At 42.6% G+C, this 21,242-nt stretch overlaps 1 protein-coding gene across 2 annotated transcripts in view; it reads left to right on the plus strand.

Annotated features, from left to right (window-relative positions):
* Positions 1 to 21,242, plus strand: part of KIFAP3 (kinesin associated protein 3) — a 562,094-nt gene that overhangs the window by 354,376 nt on the left and 186,476 nt on the right. For both annotated transcript variants that reach the window (XM_069737137.1, XM_069737138.1), the window contains exons 13-14: positions 18,506 to 18,618; positions 19,684 to 19,849. In XM_069737137.1, the coding sequence (XP_069593238.1) occupies positions 18,506 to 18,618; positions 19,684 to 19,849 (279 nt within the window). The remainder of the gene's footprint in view (positions 1 to 18,505; positions 18,619 to 19,683; positions 19,850 to 21,242) is intronic.

A 21,242-nucleotide genomic window follows, 5' to 3' on the forward strand; every position in this document is an offset into this window, starting at 1 on the left:
CGCCGCCGCTCTGTCTTCAGCAGTGACACTCAGGTCAGAGGGCACGGTGACGTAGTTATTGCACGCCCTCTGCCTGAACGTCAGTGCTGAATATTGAGCAGCGCCGGAACGAAGTCAGGTGATTATTTAAAGTGTCGGGGGCCTGAGCGATGGAGAGGTGAGTATGTGATTTTTTTTTTTTTTATCGTAGCAACAGCAAATGGGGCAAGTGTCTGTATGCAGCATCTTATGGGGCCATAACGTTTGTGCAGCACTATAATGGGGCAAGTGTCTGTATAGAGCATCTTATGGGGCCATAACGTTTGTGCAGCACTATAATGGGGCAAGTGTCTGTATAGAGCATCTTATGGGGTCATAACGTTTGTGCAGCACTATAATGGGGCAAGTGTCTGTATAGAGCATCTTATGGGGCCATAACGTTTGTGCAGCACTATAATGGGGCAAGTGTCTGTATAGAGCCTCCTATGGGGCCATAACGTCTGTGCAGCACTATATGGGGCAAGAGTCTGTATAGAGCATCTTATGGGGCCATAACGTTTGTGCAGCACTATATGTGGCAAGTGTCTTTATAGGGCCATAATCAACGTTTGTTCAGTACTATATGGGGCAAGTGTCATTATAGGGCCATAATCAAGGTTTGTGCAGCATTATATTGGACGAATGTGTCTATGGAGCATCTTATGGGGCCATTATTAACCTTTATGCAGGATTATATGGGGCATATTTTAATATGGAGCATCTTATGGGGCCCATAATAAACTTTATGGATCATTATATGGGGCTCCTGATTCAATATGGATATTCAAAAACACTTAACCTACTGATGTCTCATTAATTTTACTTTTATTGGTATCTATTTTTATTTTTGACATTTACCAGTAGCTGCTGCATTTCCCACCCTAGGCTTATACTCGAGTCATTAAGTTTTCCCATTTTTTTGTGGCAAAATTAAGGGGGTTGGCTTATACTCGGGTCGGCTTATACTCGAGTATATTCAGTAAATTTAAGAGGGGACTGGATGCCTTTTTTGAAAAGTATAATGTTACAGGTTGTATATACTAGATTCCTTGATAGGGTGTTGATCCAGGAAACTAGTCTGATTGCCATATGTGGAGTCGGGAAGGAATTTTTTTCCCCAACGTGGAGCTTACTCTTTGCCACATGGTTTTTTTTGCCTTCCTCTGGATCAACATGTTAGGGCATGTTAGGTTAGGCTATGGGTTGAACTAGATGGACTTATAGTCTTCCTTCAACCTTAATAACTATGTTACTATGTATGTTTCTATTAGATGCGCCAATTCTGTCACTCTGCTCAGCTTTTCCCACTTGCCCTAGTGCGGTGGCAAGTTGGGTAATAGTTGTGGGGTTGGTGTCAGCTGTTTTACGCCCGCTGACATCAAGCCCACAGGTTAGTAATGGAGAGGCAACTATAAGGTGCCCCAGTTACTAACCCCATAGTAAGATTGTAATAAAAACACAGCAAAAATAAAGTCCTTTGTCTATATATATATATAGAGCTATGTATGTGTGTATGTATCATGCCCCACCCACTCCACATTGCTCCGCCCACTCCTCAGAGCCACACTCAATCCACACGCAAAGCCCCATCCACACAGCCCACGTTGCTAGTGCACACGGGCGGAGACACATTCATCGCGAAAGCCACCCTATAAAACTCACCGGCCGTGATGTCCCAGCCATCGCGACCTACAATCAGGGCAGCCGCCTTCAGAATATCAGTGCGCTGCAGGCAAGGCCACATCTAGCTCTGTCGTGTTTAGAATGTAGTTGAAAATGAGGTGTGAGGGGAAAATGAAGAGGTGTAAGGTCAAAATGACTGGTGTGAGGGGGAAAATGAGAGACGTGATGGGAAAATGAGAGAAGTCAGGTGCTGCTGCAGTATGAGGCTGTGTATAGAGAAGAGTGAGGTGCTGCAGGTGGAGGCTGTGTATAATGCCACACTCACACGTTCAGTACTTGGTCAGTTTATTACCTCAGTATTTACAACACCTGGCAAAAATTACGGAATCACCGGCCTTGGAGGATGTTCATTCAGTTGTTTAATTTTGTAGAAAAAAAGCAGATCACAGACATGGCAGAAAACTAAAGTCATTTCAAATGGCAACATTCTGGCTTTAAGAAACACTAAAAGAATTCAAGAACAAAATAATGTGGTAGTCAGTAATGGTTACTTTTTTTAACCAAGCATAGGGAAAAATTATGGAATCGCTCAATTCTGAGGAAAAAAAATTATGGAATCATGAAAAACATGCAAACAACAAAAAAAACACTCCAAAACATCACTAGTATTTTGTTGCACCACCTCTGGCTTTTATAACAGTTTGCAGTCTCTGAGGCATGGACTTAACCCCTTCCCGACCCATGACGCCACGTAGGCGTCATGAAAGTCGGTGCCAATCCGACCCATGACGCCTATGTGGCGTCATGGAAAGATCGCGTCCCTGCAGATCGGGTGAAAGGGTTAACTCCCATTTCACCCGATCTGCAGGGACAGGGGGAGTGGTGGTTTAGCCCAGGGGGGGTGGCTTCACCCCCCGTGGCTACGATCGCTCTGATTGGCAGTTTCACTTTCAACAGCCAATCAGAGCGATTTGTAATATTTCACCTAAAAAACTGGTGAAATATTACAATCCAGCCATGGCCGATGCTGCAATATCATCGGCCATGGCTGGAAACACTAATGTACCCCCACCCCACCCCACCGATCGCCCCCCCAAGCCACCGATCTGTCCGGTACAGTGCTCCGGCTCCCCTCCGTCCTGTGCTCCGCTCCCCCCGTGCTCTTGTCCGCTCCCCCCGTGCTCCAATCACCCCCCCCCGTGCTCCGATCCAACCCCCCTGCACTCCGATCCACCCCCGTGCTCCGATCCACCCCCCCGTGCTCCGTTCCACCCCCCCGTGCTCCGTTCCACCCCCCCGCGCTCCGATCCACCCTCCCATGCTCCGATCTCCCCCCCCCCGTGGTCCCCCACACCCCATCATACTTACCGATCCTGCCGGGGTCCGTCCGTCTTCTCCCTGGGCGCCGCCATCTTCCAAAATGGCAGGCGCATGCGCAGTGCGCCTGCCGAATCTGCCGTCCGGCAGATTTGTTCCAAAGTGCATTTTGATCACTGAGATATAATCTATCACAGTGATCAAAATAAAAGAAATAATAAATGACCCCCCCCCCCCCCCCCGCTTTGTCACCCCCATAGGTAGGGACAATAAAAAAATAAAGAATTTTTTTTTTCCACTAAGGTTAGGGTTAGGGGTTGGGGTAGGGGTAGGGTTAGGGTTTCGTTATGTGCACACATATTCTGTTCCTCTGCGGATTTTTCCGCTGCGGATTTGATAAATCCGCAGTGCTAAACCGCTGTGGATTTATGGCAGATTTACCGCGGTTTTTCTGCGCATTTCACTGCGGTTTTACAACTGCGATTTTCTATTGGAGCAGTTGTAAAACCGCTGCGGAATCCGCAGAAAGAAGTGACATGCTGCGGAATGTAAACCGCTGCGTTTCCGTGCAGTTTTTCTGCAGCATGTATACAGCGATTTTTGTTTCCCATAGGTTTACATTGAACTGTAAACTCATGGGAAACTGCTGCGGATCCGCAGCGTTTTTTGCAGCGTGTGCACATACCTTTAGAATTAGGCTATGTGCACACAGTGCAGATTTGGCTGCGGATCCGCAGCAGATTGGCCGCTGCGGATTCGCAGCAGTGTTCCATCAGGTTTACAGTTCCATGTAAACCTATGGAAAACCAAATCCGCTGTGCCCATGGTGCGGAAAATACAGCGCGGAAACGCTGCGTTGTATTTTCCGCAGCATGTCAATTCTTTGTGCAGATTCCGCAGCGTTTTACACCTTTTCCTCAATAGGAATCCGCACAGAAAACATTGTAAATCCGCAAGTAAAATGCAGTGTGTTTTGCCTGCGGATTTTTCAAAAACTGCGGAAAAATCCGCACACGATTCCGCAACGTGGACACTTAGGGTTACGGTTGGAACAGAGTTAGGGTTGGAATTAAGGTTAGGGGTGTATTTGTCGTTAGGGGTGTATTAGGCGTTGTATTTTCCGCAGCATGTCAATTCTTTGTGCAGATTCCAAAGCGTTTTACACCTGTTCCTCAATAGGAATCCACAGGTGAAATCCGCACAAAAAACACTGGAAATCCGCGGTAAATCCGCAGGTAAAACGCAGTGCCTATTACCCGCGGATTTTTCAAAAATTATGCTGAAAAATCTCACACGATTCCGCAACGTGGGCACATAGCCTTAGGGTTAGGGTTGGAATTAGGGTTGTGGTTAGGGTTGTGATTAGGGTTATGGCTACAGTTGGGATTAGGGTTAGGGGTGTGTTGGAGTTAGTGTTGGAGGTAGAATTGAGGGGTTTCCACTGTTTAGGCACATCAGGGGTCTCCAAACGCAACATGGCGCCACCATTGATTCCAGCCAATCTTGTAGTCAAAAAGTCAAATGGTGCTCCCTCACTTCCGAGCCCCGATGTGCGCCCAAACAGTGGTTTACCCCTACATATGGGGTACCAGCATACTCAGGACAAACTGCGCAACAATTACTGGGGTCCAAGTTCTCCTGTTACCCTTGTGAAAATAAACAATTGCTTGCTAAAACATCATTTTTGAGGAAAGAAAAATGATTTTTTATTTTCACGGCTCTGCGTTGTAAACGTCTGTAAAGCACTTGGGGGTTCAAAGTGCTCACCACATATCTAGAGAAGTTCCTTGGGGGGTCTAGTTTCTAAAATGGGGTCACTTGTGGGGGGGTTTCTACTGTTTAGGCACACCAGGGGCTCTGCAAACGCAACGTGACGCCCGCAGACCATTCCATCAAAGTCTGCATTTCAAAACGTCACTACTTCAATTCCAAGCCCCGGCATGTGCCCAAACAGTAGTTTACCCTCACATATGGGGTATCACCGTACTCAGGAGAAACTGGACAACAAATATTGGGGTCAAATTTCTCCTGTTACCCTTGGGAAAAATAAAAAATACTGGGCTAAATAATTATTTTTGAGGAAAGAAAACGTATTTATTATTTTCACGGCTCTGCATTATAAACTTCTGTGAAGCACTTGGGGGTTCAAAGTCCTCACCACACATCTAGATTAGTTCCTTTGGGGGTCTAGTTTCCAAAATGGGGTCATTTGTGGGGGATCTCCAATGTTTAGGCACACAGGGGCTCTCCAAACGTGACATGGTGTCCGCTAATGATTGGAGCTAATTTTCCATTTAAAAAGCCAAATGGCGTGCCTTCCCTTCCGAGCCCTGCCGTGCGCCCAAACAGTGGTTTACCCCCACATATGGGGTATCGGCGTACTCAGGACAAACTAAACAACAACATTTGGGGTCCAATTTCTCCTTTTACCCTTGGCAAAATAGGAAATTCCAGGCTAAAAAATCATTTTTGAGGAAAGAAAAATTATTTTTTATTTTCATGGCTCTGCATTATAAACTTCTGTGAAGCACCTGGGGTTTTAAAGTGCTCAATATGCATCTAGATAAGTTCCTTGGGGGGTCTAGTTTCCAAAATGGGGTCACTTGTGGGGGAGCTCCAATGTTTAGGCACACAGGGGCTCTCCAAACGCGACATGGTGTCCGCTAGCAATTGGAGCTAATTTTCCATTCAAAAAGTCAAATGGCACGCCTTCCCTTCCGAGCCCTGCCGTGTGCCCAAACAGTGGTTTACCCCCACATGTGAGGTATCGGCGTACTCGGAGAAATTGCCCAAATAATTTTATGATCCATTTTATCCTATTGCCTATGTGAAAATGAAAAAATTGAGGCGAAAAGAATTTTTTTGTGAAAAAAAAAGTACTTTTTCATTTTTACAGATCAATTTGTGAAGCACCTGAGGTTTTAAAGTGCTCACTAGGCATCTAGATAAGTTCCTTGGGGGGGTCTAGTTTCCAAAATGGGGTCACTTGTGGGGGAGCTCCAATGTTTAGGCACACGGGGGCTCTCCAAACGTGACATGGTGTCCGCTAAAGAGTGGAGCCAATTTTTCATTCAAAAAGTCAAATGGCGCTCCTTCCCTTCCAAGCCCTGCCGTGCGCCCAAACAGTGGTTTACCCCCACATATGAGGTATCAGCGTACTCAGGACAAATTGGACAACAACTTTCGTGGTTCAGTTTCTCCTTTTACCATTGGGAAAATAAAAAAATTGTTGCTAAAAGATCATTTTTGTGACTAAAAAGTTAAATGTTCATTTTTTCCTTCCATGTTGCTTCTGCTGCTGTGAAGCACCTGAAGGGTTAATAAACTTCTTGAATGTGGTTTTGAGTACCTTGAGGGGTGCATTTTTTAGAATTGTGTCACTTTTGGGTATTTTCAGCCATATAGACCCCTCAAACTGACTTCAAATGTGAGGTGGTCCCTAAAAAAAATGGTTTTATTAATTTCGTTGTAAAAATGAGAAATCGCTGGTCAAATTTTAACCCTTATAACTTCCTAGCAAAAAAACATTTTGTTTCCAAAATTGTGCTGAAGTAAAGTATACATTTGGGAAATGTTATTTATTAACTATTTTGTGTCACATAACTTTCTGGTTTAACAGAATAAAAATTCAAAATGTGAAAATTGCGAAATTTTCAAAATTTTCGCCAAATTTCTGTTTTTATCACAAATAAACGCAGAATTTATTGACCTAAATTTACCACTAACATAAAGCCCAATATGTCACGAAAAAACTGTCTCAGAACCGCTAGGATCCGTTGAAGCGTTCCTGAGTTATTACCTCATAAAGGGACACTGGTCAGAACTGCAAAAAACGGCAAGGTCTTTAAGGTCAAAATAGGCTGGGTCATGAAGGGGTTAATGAGTGTCAAACAGTACTCTTTATCAATCTGGCTCCAACTTTCTCTGATTGCTGTTGCCAGATCAGCTTTGTAGGTTGGATCCTTGTCATGGACCATTTTCTTCAACTTCCACCAAAGATTTTTAATTTGACTGAGTTCCGGACTATTTGCAGGCCATGACATTGACCTTATGTGTCTTTTTTCAAGGAATGTTTTCACAGTTTTTGCTCTATGGCAGGATGCATTATCATCTTGAAAAATGATTTCATCATCCCCAAGCATCCTTTCAATTGATGGCATAAGAAAAGTGTCCAAAATATCAACATAAACTTATGCATTTATTGAAGATGTTATGACAGCCATCTCCCCAGTGCCTTTACCTGACATGCAGTCCCATATCATCAATGACTGTTGAAATTTGCATGTTGTCTTCAGCTAGTCATCTTTATAAATCTCATTAGAACGGCACCAAATAAAAGTTCCAGCATCATCACCTTGCCCAATGCCAATTCGTGATTCTTCACTGAATATGACTTTCATCCAGTCATCCACAGTTCACAATTTCTTTTCCTTAGCCCATTGTAACCTTGTTTTTTTCTGTTTAGGTTTTAATGATGGCTTTCGTTTACCTTTTCTGTATGTAAATCCCATTTCCTTTAGGCAATTTCTTACAGTTCGGTCACAGGCGTTGACTCCAGTTTCCACCGATTCGTTCCTCATTTGTTTTGTTGTGCATTTCCTGTTTTGGAGACATATTGCTTTAAGTTTCTGGTCTTGACGCTTTGATGTTTTCCTTTGTCTAAAAGTATGTTTGCTTTTAACAACCTTCACATGTTGTTTGTATTTGGTCCAGATTTTAGACACAGCTGACTGTGAACAACCAACATCTTTTGTAACATTACGTGATGATTTACCCTCTTTTAAAAGTTTGATAAACCTCTCCTTTGCTTCAATTGACATCTCTCGTGTTGGAGCCATGATTCATGTCAGTTCACTTGGTGCAACTGCTTTCCAAGGTGTGATCACTCCTTTTTAGACAGAAAGTAATGAGCAGATCTAATTTGATGCAGGTGTTATTTTGGGGTATGAAAATTTACAGGGTGATTCCATAATTTTTTCCTCAGAATTGAGTGCTTCCATAATTTTTCCCATATGCTTGGTTAAAAAAAGTAACCGTTACTGACTACCACATTTTTTGTTCTTGATTTCTTTTAGTGTTTCTTAAAGCCAGAAAGTTGTCATTTGAAATTACTGTATATACTCGAGTATAAGCCGAGATTTTCAGCCCACTTTTTTGGGCTGAAAGTGACCATCTCGGTTTATACTCGAGTCATTGTCAGCGGGGTGGGGGTTTGGCGGGGAGCAGCCCGGTGACATACTCACCTACTCCTAGCGCGGTCCCTGCATGTCCGATGGTCTCTGGGCAGCGCTTCCTGTATTCAGCGGTCACGTGATACCGCTCATTAACCCCTTTACCCCCAAGGGTGGTTTGCACGTTATGGACCGGGCCAATTTTTACAATTCTGACCACTGTCCCTTTATGAGGTTATAACTCTGGAAATCTTCAACAGATCCCGGTGATTCTGACAGTTTTCTCGTGACATATTGTACTTCATGATAGTGGCAAAATTTCTTTGATATTACCTGCATTTATTTGTGAAAAAAACGGAAATTTGGCGAAAATTTTGAAAATTTCGCAATTTTCCAACTTTGAATTTTTATGCAATTAAATCACAGAGATATGTCACACAAAATACTTAATAAGTAACATTTCCGACATGTCTACTTTACATCAGCACAATTTTGGAACCAACATTTTTTTTTGTTAGGGAGTTAGAAGGGTTAAAAGTTGACCAGCAATTTCTCATTTTTACAACACCATTTTATTTTAGGGACCACATCTCATTTGAAGTGATTTTGAGGGGTCTATATGATAGAAAATACCCAAGTGTGACACCATTCTAAAAACTGCACCCCTCAAGGTTCTCAAAACCACATTCAAGAAGTTTATTAACCCTTCAGGTGTTTCACAGGAAATTTACTTCAGCTCCAATTTGTTTTATTTTACTAAGGGTAACAGGAGAAAATGGACCCCAAACGTTGTTGTACAATTTGTCCTGAGTACGCCGATACCCCATAAGTGGAGGTAAACCACTCTTTGGGCGCATGACAGAGCTCGGAAGCGAATGAGCGCCATTTGACTTTTCAATGCAAAATTGACTGGAATTGAGATAGGACGCCATGTTGCGTTTGGAGAGCCACTGATGTGCCTAAACATTGAAACCCCCCACAAGTGACACCATTTTGGAAAGTAGACCCCCAAAGGAACTTATCTAGAGGTGTGGTGAGCACTTTGACCCACCAAGTGCTTCACAGAAGTTTATAATGCAGAACCGTAAAAATAAAAAAATCATTTTTTTTCACAAAAATTATCTTTTCGCCCCCAATTTTTTATTTTCCCAATGGTAAGAGAAGAAATTGGACCACAAAAGTTGTTGCACAATTTGTCCTGAGTACTCTGATACCCCATATGTGGGGGTAAACCACTGTTTGGGTGCATGGGAGAGCTCGGAAGGGAAGGAGCGCCGTTTGACCTTTCAATGCAAAACTGACTGGAATTGAGATGGGATGCCATGTTGCGTTTGGAGAGCCACTGATGTGCCTAAACATTGAAACCCCCCACAAGTGACACTATTTTGGAAAGTAGACCCCCTAAGGAACTTATCTAGATGTGTGGTGAGCACTTTGACCCACCAAGAGCTTCACAGAAGTTTATAATGCAGAGCAATAAAAATAAAACAAAAATTTGTTCCCACAAAAATTATTTTTTAGCCCCCAGTTTTGTATTTTCCCGAGGGTAACAGGAGAAATTGGACCCCAAAAGTTGTTGTCCAATTTGTCCTGAGTGCGCTGATACCCCATATGTGGGGGGAACCTCCTTTTGGGCGCATGGGAGGGCTCGGAAGGGAAGGAGCACCATTTGGAATACAGACTTAGATAGAATGGTCTGCAGGCGTCACATTGCGTTTGCAGAGCCCCTAATGTACCTAAACAGTAGAAACCCCCCACAAGTGACCCCATATTGGAAACTAGACCCCCAAGGAACTTATCTAAATGTGTTGTGAGAACTTTGAGCCCCCAAGAGTTTCACTACAGTTTATAACGCAAAGCCGTGAAAAAAAAAAATTTCCCCCAAAAATTATTTTTTAGCCCCCAGTTTTGTATTTTCTCGAGGGTAACAGGAGAAATTGGACCCCAAAAATTGTTGTCCAATTTGTCCTGAGTGCGCTGATACCCCATATGTGGGGGGAACCACCGTTTAGGCACATGGGAGGGCTCGGAAGGGAAGGAGCGCCATTTGGAATACAGACTTAGATGGAATGGTCTGCAGGCATCACATTGCGTTTGCAGAGCCCCTAATGTACCTAAACAGTAGAAACCCACCACAAGTGACCACATATTGGAAACCAGACCCCCCATGGAACATATCTAGATGTGTTGTGAGAACTTTGAGCCCCCAAGTGTTTCACTACAGTTTATAACGCAGAGCCGTGATAATAAAAAATCTTTTTTTTTCCCACAAAAATTATTTTTTAGACCCCAGTTTTGTATTTTCCCAAGGGTAACAGGAAAAATTGGACCCCAAAAGTTGTTGTCCAAATTGTCCTGAGTACCCTGATACCCCATATGTTGGGGTAAACTCCTGTTTGGGCACACGGGAGAGCTCGGAAGGGAAGGAGCACTGTTTTACTTTTTCAACGCAGAATTGGCTGGAATTGAGATTGGACGCCATGTCGCGTTTGGAGAGCCCCTGATGTGCCTAAACAGTGGAAACCCCCCAATTATAACTGAAACCCTAATCCAAACACACCCCTAACCCTAATTCCAACGGTAACCCTAACCACACCTCTAAGCCAGACACACCCCTAACCCTAATCCCAACCCTATTCCCAACCGTAAATGTAATCCAAACCCTAACCCTAACTTTAGCCCCAACCCTAACTGTAGCCTTAACCCTAGCCCTAACCATAACCCTAGTCCCAACCCTAACCCTAGCCCTAACCTTAGCCCTAACCCTAATGGGAAAATGGAAATAAATCCTTTTTTTAATTTTTTAATTTTTCCCTAACTAAGGGGGTGATGAAGGGGGGTTTGATTTACTTTTATAGCTGTTTTTTTAGCAGATTTTTATGATTGGCACCCGTGACGGTTCAGTGTGACACACTGAAAGACGCTTTTTATTGCAAAAAATATTTTTTGCGTTACCACATTTTGAGAGCTATAATTTTTCCATATTTGAGTCCACAGAGTCATGTGAGGCCTTGTTTTTTGCAGAACAAGTTGACGTTTTTATTGGTAACATTTTTGGGCACGTGACATTTTTTGATCGCTTTTTATTCCGATTTCTGTGAGGCAGAATGACCAAAAACCAGCTATTCATGAATTTCTTTTGGGGGAGGCGTATATACCGTTCCGCGTTTGGTAAAATTGATAAAGCAGTTTTATTCTTCGGGTCAGTACGATTACAGCGATACCTCATTTATATCTTTTTTTATGTTTTGGCGCTTTTATATGATAAAAACTATTTTATTGAAAAAATAATTATTTTTGCATCGCTTTATTCTCAGGACTATAACTTTTTTATTTTTTTGCTGATGATGCTGTATGGCGGCTTGTTTTTTGCGGGACAAGATGACGCTTTCAGCGGTACCATGGTTATTTATATCCGTCTTTTTGATCGCGTGTTATTCCACTTTTGGTTCGACGGTATGATAAGAAAGCGTTGTTTTTTGTCTCGTTTTTTTTTTTTTTTTTGCTTACGGTGTTTACTGAAGGGGTTAACTTAGTGGGCCAGTTTTATAGGTTGGGTCGTTACGGACACGGCGATACTAAATATGTGTACTTTTATTGTTTTTTTTTTATTTAGATAAAGAAATGTATTTATGGGAATAATATTTTTTTTTTTTTTCATTCTTTAGGTTTTTTTTTTTTTTTTTTACACTTTGGAATTTTTTTTTTACTTTGTCCCAGGGGGGGACATCACAGATCGATGATCTGACAGTTTGCACAGCACTCTGTCAGATCACCGATCTGTCTCAGAGCGCTGCAGGGTTACCAAGCGCCTGCTCTGAGCCGGCACTTGGTAAGCCACCTCCCTCCCTGCAGGACCCGGATGCCGTGGCCATATTGGATCCGGGCCTGGAGCAGAGAGGGAGGTAGGGAGACCCTCGCAGCAATGCGATCACATCGCGTTGCTGCGGGGGTCTCAGGGAAGCCCGCAGGGAGCCCCCTCCCTGCGGTTTGCTTCCCTGCACATCGCGATCATGTTTGATCGCGGTGTGCCGGGGGTTAATGTGCCGGGGGCGGTCCGTGACCACTCCTGGCACATAGTGCCGGATGTCAGCTGCGATAAGCAGCTGACACCCGGCCGCGATCGGCTGCGCTCCCCCCGTGAGCGCGGCAGATCGCCCTGGACGTACTATTTCGTCCTTGGGAAGTAGGGCCCACCCCACATGGACGGAATAGTATGTCCATTGGCAGAAAGGGGTTAAAGTAATGAATATGGACGCATATTCATTACTATAATGAGTGGTACGTGACCGCTGAACACAAGAAGATGCCGCTGGCTCCCGGAGACCATCTGACAGTGAGACGCTGCCAGGGACCGCGCCGGGAGCAGGTGAGTATATCGGGGAGGTGATCATTGCGCGATACTCACCTTCCTCGTTCCGCCGCTGCGCGCCGCTCTGTCTTCCATCCTCAGCACTGTTCAGGTCAGAGGGCGCGATGACACGATTAGTGGAAGGTGACTATCGCAAGTGCCGGGGGCCTGAGCGAAGAGAGGTGAGTATGTGATTTTTTTTATTTTAATCACAGCAACAGCAAATGGGGCAAATGTGTAGAGCATCTTATGGGGCCACAATGTATGGAGCATCGTATGGGGCCACAATGTATGGAGCATCTCATAATATGGAGCATCCACATAATGTGTGGAGCATCTTATGGGGAATAATATGTGGAGCATCTCATGGGGCATAACGTATGGAGCATCTTATGGGGCATAATGTGTGGATTATCTCATGGGGCATAATTTGTGGAGTATCTCATGGGGCATAATGTGCGGAGCATCTTATTGGGCCATAATGTGTGGAGCATCTTATGGGGCCATCAACCTTTATGCAGCATTGTATGGGGCAAATGTGTCATCTCCTCCTGTATATAGTATATACCTGTGTGTCATCTTCTCTTGTATATAGTATATATCTGTGTGTCATCTCCTCCTGTATATAGTATATACGTGTGTCATCTCCCCTGTATATAGCATATACCTGTGTGTCATCACCTCCTGTATATAGTATAAACCTGTGTCATCTCCTCCTGTATATAGTATGTACATGTATGTCATCTCCTCCTGTATATAGTATATACCTGTGTGTCATCTCCTCCAGTATATAGTTTATACCTGTTTGTCATCTCCCCTGTGTATAGTATATATGTGTGTCATCTCCTCCTGTATACCTGTATGTCATCTCCTCCTGTATATAATATATACCTGTGTCATCTCCCCTATATATAGTATATATGTGTGTAATCTCCCCTGTATATAGTATATACCTGTGTGCCATCTCCTGTATATAGTATATACCTGTGTGTTATCTCCTCCTGTATATGGTATATACGTGTGTCATCTCCCCTGTATATAGTATATACGTGTGTCATCTCCCCTGTATATAGTATATACCTGTGTCATCTCCCCTGTATATAGTATGTACCTGTATGTCATCTCCCCCGTATATAGTATATACCAGTGTGTCATCTCCTCCTGTATATAGTATATACCTGTGTCATCTCCCCTGTATATAGTATATGTGTGTGTGTCATCTCCTCCTGTATATAGTATATACCAGTGTGTCATCTCCTCCTGTATATAGTATATACCTGTATGTCATCTCCTCCTGTGTATAGTATATACCTGTGTCATCTCTACTGTATATAGTATACTAGATTGTGGCCCGATTCTAACGCATCGGGTATTCTAGAATATGCATGTTCCCGTAGTATATGGACAATGATGATTCCAGAATTCGCGGCAGACTGTGCCCGTCGCTGATTGGCCGAGGCAACCTTTATGACATCATCGTCGCCATGGCAACCATTATGACATCTACGTTGATACTGTGCCCGTCGCTGAATCAGAAACGCGGGATGTCTACGTCCTTTATGACATCATCGTCGCTGTGCCCGTCTGCCCTGGCGGCCTCGACCAATCAGAGATGCGGGATTTCCATTATGACATCATCATCGCCATGCTGTGCCCGTCTCTGATTGGTCGAGGTCGCCAGGCGGGATTTCCAGGACAGACAGACAGAAAAACCCTTAGACAATTATATATATACTAAATTGTGGCCCGATTCTAACGCATCGGGTATTCTAGAATGTGCATGTCCCCGTAGTATATGGACAATGATGATTCCAGAATTCGCGGCAGACTGTGCCCGTCGCTGATTGGTCGAGGCAACCTTTATGACATCATCGTCGCCATGGCAACCATTATGACATCTACGTCGATACTGTGCCCGTCGCTGAATCAGAAACGTCAGATGTCTGCGTCCTTTATGACATCATCGTCGCTGTGCCCGTTGCTGATTGGTCGAGGCCGCCAGGCCTGGCGGCCTCGACCAATCAGAGACGCGGAATGTCTACGTCCTTTATGACATCATCGTCGCTGTGCCCGTTGCTGATTGGTCGAGGCCTGGCGGCCTCGACCAGTCAGAGAGCAGGTATGTCATCTCCCCTGTATATAGTATATACCAGTGTGTCATCTCCTCCTGTATATAGTATATACCTGTATGTCATCTCCTGTATATAGTATATACCTGTGTGTCATCTCCCTGTATATAGTATTTACCTGTATGTCATCTCCCCTATATATAGTATATACCAGTGTCATCTCCTCCTGTATATAGTATATACCTGTATGTCATCTCCTCCTGTATATAGTATATACCTGTGTGTCATCTCCCCTGTATATATGTATGTGTCATCTCCTCCTGTATATAGTACACACCTGTGTGTCATCTCCTGTGTATAGTATATACCTGTGTGTTGTCTCCTCCTGTATATAGTATATACCTGTATGTCATCTCCCCTGTATATAGTATATATCTGTATGTCATCTCCTCCTGTATTAGACCTCGTTCACATGCTATTTGGTCAGTATTTTTACCTCAGTATTTGTAAGCTATATTGGCAGCCTGATAAATCCCCAGCTAACAGTAAGCCCTCCCCCTGGCAGTATATATTAGCTCACACATACACATAATAGACAGGTCATGTGACTGACAGCTGCCGGATTTCCTATATGGTACATTTGTTGCTCTTGTAGTTTGTCTGCTTATTAATCAGATTTTTATTTTTGAAGGATAATACCAGACTTGTGTGTGTTTTAGGGCGAGTTAAATGTGTCAAATTGTGTGTTGAGTTGCATGTGGCGACATGCATGTAGCGACTTTTGTGAGATGAGTTTTGTGTGGCGACATGCGTGTAGCAACTTTTTGTGTGTCGAGTTGCATGTGACAGGTTAGTTTAGCAAGTTCTGTGCAGCAAGTTTTGCGCATGGCGAGTTTTGCGCGTGGCGAGTTTTATGTGTGGTGCGTTTTGAGTACGTGCAAGTTTTGTTTGAGGCAACTTTTGCATGTGTTGCAACTTTTGTGCATGTGGCAATTTTTCCACGTGTGCAAGTTTTGCGTGTGGCGAGTTTTCCATGAGGTGAGTTTTGCACGTGTGGCGAGTTTTGCGTGAGCCTAGTTTTGCATGTGGCGAGTTTTGCGCATGGCAAGTTTTGAGCGGCGACTTTTGTGTTTCGACTTTTATGTGGCGAGGTTGGTGTATGTGTGGTGAAATGTGTGCTGGGGGTGGTATATGTGCTCAAGCACATTGTAGTGTGGTGTGCATTTTGTGTGTGTGTTAATATCCCCGTGTGTGGTGAGTATCCCATGTTGGGGCCCCACCTTAGCAACTGTACGGTATATACTCTTTGGCGCCATCGCTCTCACTCTTTAAGTCCCCCTTGTTCATAACTGGCAGCTGTCAATTTGCCTCCATCACTTTTCCTTTCACTTTTTCCCCATTGTGTAGATAGAGGCAAAATTGTTTGGTGAATTGGAACGTGCAGGGTTAAAATTTTGCCTCACAACATAGTCTATGACGCTCTCGGGGTCCAGACATGTGACTGTGCAAAATTTTGTGGCTGTAGCTGCGACGGTGCAGATGCCAATCCCGGACATACACATATACACACATACACACACACATTCAGCTTTATATAGGAGGAAACCAATATGGCTAAATAGAGCTGTAAGGGGCGCAATAAGTGACAAAAAGAAAGCATTTAGAGAATTAAAGGAAGTAGGTAGTGAGGAGGCATTAAATAAATACAGAAAATTAAATAAATTCTGTAAAAAGCAAATCAAGGCAGCAAAGATTGAGACAGAGAGACTCATTGCCAGAGAGAGTAAAAATAATCCTAAAATATTCTTTAACTACATAAATAGTAAGAAACTAAAAAATGATAGTGTTGGCCCCCTTAAAAATAGTCTGGGTGAGATGGTGGATGAGGATGAGGAAAAAGCCAATATGCTAAATGACTTTTTTTCATCAGTATTTACACAAGAAAATCCCATGGCAGACAAAATGTCTAGTGATAAAAATTCCCAATTAAATGTCACCTGCTTAACCCAGCAGGAAGTGCGGCGGCGTCTAAAAATCACTAAAATTGACAAATCTCCGGGCCCGGATGGGATACACCCTCGAGTACTGCAGGAATTAAGTACAGTCATTGATAGACCATTATTTTTAATCTTTAAAGACTCCATAATAACAGGGTCTGTGCCACAGGACTGGCGTATAGCAAATGTGGTGCCAATATTCAAATAGGGAACAAAAACTGGACTCGGAAATTATAGGCCAGTAAGCTTAACCTCTACTGTGGGTAAAATCCTGGAGGGCATTCTAAGGGACGCTATACTGGAGTATCTGAAGAGGAATAACCTCATGACCCAGTATCAGCACGGGTTTACTAGGGACCGTTCATGTCAGACTAATTTGATCAGTTTCTATGAAGAGGTAAGTTCCGGATTGGACCAAGGGAACCCAGTGGATGTAGTGTATATGGACTTTTCAAAAGCTTTTGATACGGTGCCACACAAAAGGTTGATACATAAAATGAGAATAATGGGGATAGGGGAAAATATGTGCAAGTGGGTTGAGAGGTGGCTCAGGGATAGGAAACAAAGGGTGGTTATTAATGGAGCACACTCTGACTGGGTAGCGATTAGCAGTGGGGTACCACAGGGGTCAGTATTGGGCCCTCTTCTTTTTAACATATTTATTAATGACCTTGTAGGGGGCATTCAGAGTAGAATTTCAATATTTGCAGATGACCCTAAACTCTGCAGGGTAATCAATACAGAGGAGGACAATTTTATATTACAGGATGATTTATGTAAACTAGAAGCTTGGGCTGATAAATGGCAAATGAGCTTTAATGGGGATAAATGTAAGGTCATGCACTTGGGTAGAAGTAATAAGATGTATAATTATGTGCTTAATTCTAAAACTCTGGGCAAAACCGTCAATGAAAAAGACCTGGGTGGATGACAAACTCATATTCCGTGGCCAGTGTCAGGCAGCTGCTACAAAGGCAAATAAAATAATGGGATGCATTAAAAGAGGCATAGATGCTCATGAGGAGAATATAATTTTACCTCTATACAAGTCACTAGTTCGACCACACTTAGAATAGTGTGCACAGTTCTGGTCTCCGGTGTTTAAGAAAGACATAGCTGAACTGGAGCGGGTGCAGAGAAGAGCGACCAAGGTTATTAGAGGACTGGGGGGGTCTGCAATACCAAGATAGGTTATTACACTTGGGGCTATTTAGTTTGGAAAAACGAAGACTAAGGGGTGATCTTATTTTAATGTATAAATATATGAGGGGACAGTACAAAGACCTTTCTGATGATCTTTTTAATCATAGACCTGAAACAGGGACAAGGGGGCATCCTCTGCGTTTGGAGGAAAAAAGGTTTAAGCATAATAACAGACGCGGATTCTTTACTGTAAGAGCAGTGAGACTATGGAACTCTCTGCCGTATGATGTTGTAATGAGTGATTCATTACTTAAATTTAAGAGGGGACTGGATACCTTTCTGGAAAAGTATAATGTTACAGGGTATATACACTAGATTCCTTGATAGGGCGTTGATCCAGGGAACTAGTCTGATTGCCGTATGTGGAGTCGGGAAGGAATTTTTTTCCCCAATGTGGAGCTTACTCTTTGCCACATGGGTTTTTTTTGCCTTCCTCTGGATCAACATGTTAGGGCATGTTAGGTTAGGCTATGGGTTGAACTAGATGGACATATAGTCTTCCTTCAACCTTAATAACTATGTAACTATATATTAGATTCCCTTAGACCTCTGTCCTCAGAATATTATACCACAGTTGGTGATTATTCCATGAAGATGTAGATACATCAATCATAATATCAGTGTTTTGTGTTGATTGTGAACTCCTTTTTGGTGTTATTTTAGCTCCATATGTGAAATGAATAAAAAAAATATTTTCTTTGGTATTCTGGCCGTTTGTATCACTGTTCCCTACTGAAATATACATTTATTATATAGGAAATGGGCTGAAGATGTTAATGAAAAAAGGACTCAAGTTTAAGGATCCATTGCTAATGAAGATGATCAGGAATATTTCTCAACATGATGGGCCAACCAAGAGTTTGTTTATAGTAAGCATTTTTTTCAAATATTTGTCCGAAATCCATACTCTGTTTCTGCAGATGTCAGTCTGGGGTATGTGCAATGTCTATTACTGAGTCAGAGGATACTGGTGTCCCAGTGCTGGCCATGTAATGGGTGATCTAACAAACCATCACATCTGTACATAAGTCTTAACTGATGGCTAGACTGCTCATGAATGCACTAGGCATGAGTGACCAAGTCCTCAGAAATGGATGCAGCCACAGGCAACAAGCTGTAAACCATGAGAAACACATGAGATCTTGATATGGTAATTATCTTGTTGAATGGAATTGGCTATGAAGTTTTATAGTAATTGTCAAGGAATTCCTCCAATGAGCTTGGCTGTTAAAAAGCAGTCATACATGAAGCACATTCAGTGGAGCATCCTACTGTATGTCACACAAAAAGTATAGACAAGAAATATAAGCAGAATGTGCCTACAGCAGTTCACCTGCTTGCTGACAGTCTCCAGGTAGCAACATCTGAGCATGGGAAGCTGCTGTGAAAGGTATCCGACTACTTCTTATTTACCAAACAGGACTTAATGTTTTGAAATGTATCATGCAATATTGTCTGATTTTTAAGTTATTTCACTTTATCTAGTCAGCAAATCCCTCTCTATCTTTGCGTGTAGCCAACTTAGTTACTGTGTGTAGAAAACTTACTGAAATATGCAGTATGCAAACATCAAACAATAGTGATGACCTATCTTTGAAATAGGTCATCAATGGGGGTCCATCAACACACTTTGTAACCCCATACCCACAGATCAGCTGCTTTTTGCTCCAGTGACCACTGAAAGAAAAAAACAATGATATCAATGTGTCATATGGGTCACACAAAACTCCAGTGACTACGGGGCATAAACATTTTGAATTCAGTTATAAAGTGCAATTCTATTCATTGTGTAGTTGCATCTGCTGGCTACTGCAGAACACTTCCTGTTCTCTGTCCAGAGCCAATAGAACCAGAGCAGTTAGGGTAAACTCCTTTTAAAGTTATTTCTTAAATTAATATTTTGTAACTAAACGTAAAGCTTTTGCTTGCAATAGGATTATGTTGGGGATCTGGCAGCTCAGATTTCGAATGATGAAGAAGAAGAGTTTGTGATTGAATGCCTTGGAACACTCGCCAACCTGACTATTAGTGATTTGGACTGGGAACTAGTTCTCAAAGAATACAAGCTGGTCCCTTACCTCAAGGATAAACTTAAGCCAGGTAAATATATTATTAAAACTTGGCCACTTTCTGGCAAAAATTTCAAAAAGGCTGTTATTGGTTGAGTTTAGCAACAGAAAGCTGTAAAGTCCTTCCTTACAACCCCCCTTCCCCAGCTCTACATTTCAAGGACCCCTGCTACCCATGAACAGTATACATAGAGAATGGCCGTGGCGTTATTTTTTATCCATTGGAAACCCTATCTGCTGCACCAACTTCTGTGCGTGGCATTTTTTTTAATTTATTAAGTTATCCATTGGACATTTAATTTAACCTTTCGTGGCCGGGCCTGTTTTTTGCCTTTGTGACCGGGCCAATTTTTACAATTCTGTAAAATTCTTTGAGGTTATAACTCTGGAACGCCTCAACGGATCCCGGTGACTCTGATATTATTTTCTCGTGACATATTGTACTTCATGTTAGTGGTAAAATTTCTTCAATATGACTTGCGTTTATTTGTAAAAAAAAAATGGAAATTTGGTGAAAATCTTAAAAATGTTTCAATTTCCGATTTTTTATTTCTTATGCCCTTAAATCAGAGAGTCGTATCGCACAAAATAGTTAATAAATAACATTTCCCACATGTCTACTTTACATCAGCACAATTTCGGAACCAAATTTTTTTTTTGTCAGGACGTTATAAGGGTTAAAAGTTGACCAGCGATTTTTCATTTTTTTCAACAAATTTAACAAGATCATTTTTTTAGCGACCACCTCACATTTGAAGTCACTTTGAGGGGTCTATATGAAAGAAAATACTCAAAAGTGACACCATTATAAAAGCTACACCCCTCAAGGTGCGCAAAACCACATTCAAGAAGTTTATTAACCCTTCAAGTGCCTCACAGGAATGAATGGAATGTGGAAGGAAAAAATAAGCATTTACTTTTCTTTCACATAAATTTTCCTTTAGACCTAATTTTTTTTACTTTCACAAGGGTAACAGGAGAAAATTGACTACACATTTTGTTTTCCAATTATTCCTTAGCATGCCGATACCCCATATGTGGGGGTAATCTACTGTTTGGGCGCACGGCAAGGCTCAGATGTAAAATGTGTTGGAATAATTAGTGGTTGCCATGTCAGGTTTGGAGAGCCCCTGATGTGCCTAAACAGTGGAAAGCATGGAGAAGGAACGCCATTTGACTTTTTGACTGTAAAATATGCTGGAATAATTAGCGCATACGGTATGGTGTGTGGGTGTCATTTCGCGTTTGGAGAGCCCCTGATGTGCCTAAACAGTGGAAACCCCTAACAAGTGACACCATTTTGGAAACTAGACCCCTTAGGGAACTTATCTAGATGTATATTGAGCACCTTGAACCCACATGTGCTTCACAGAAGTTTATAACGTAGAGCTGTGGAAATAAAAAAAAATACATTTTTCCCAAAT

The sequence above is a fragment of the Ranitomeya imitator genome, chromosome 8 (genome assembly GCF_032444005.1).
Source record: "Ranitomeya imitator isolate aRanImi1 chromosome 8, aRanImi1.pri, whole genome shotgun sequence".
Lineage (NCBI taxonomy): Eukaryota > Metazoa > Chordata > Amphibia > Anura > Dendrobatidae > Ranitomeya > Ranitomeya imitator.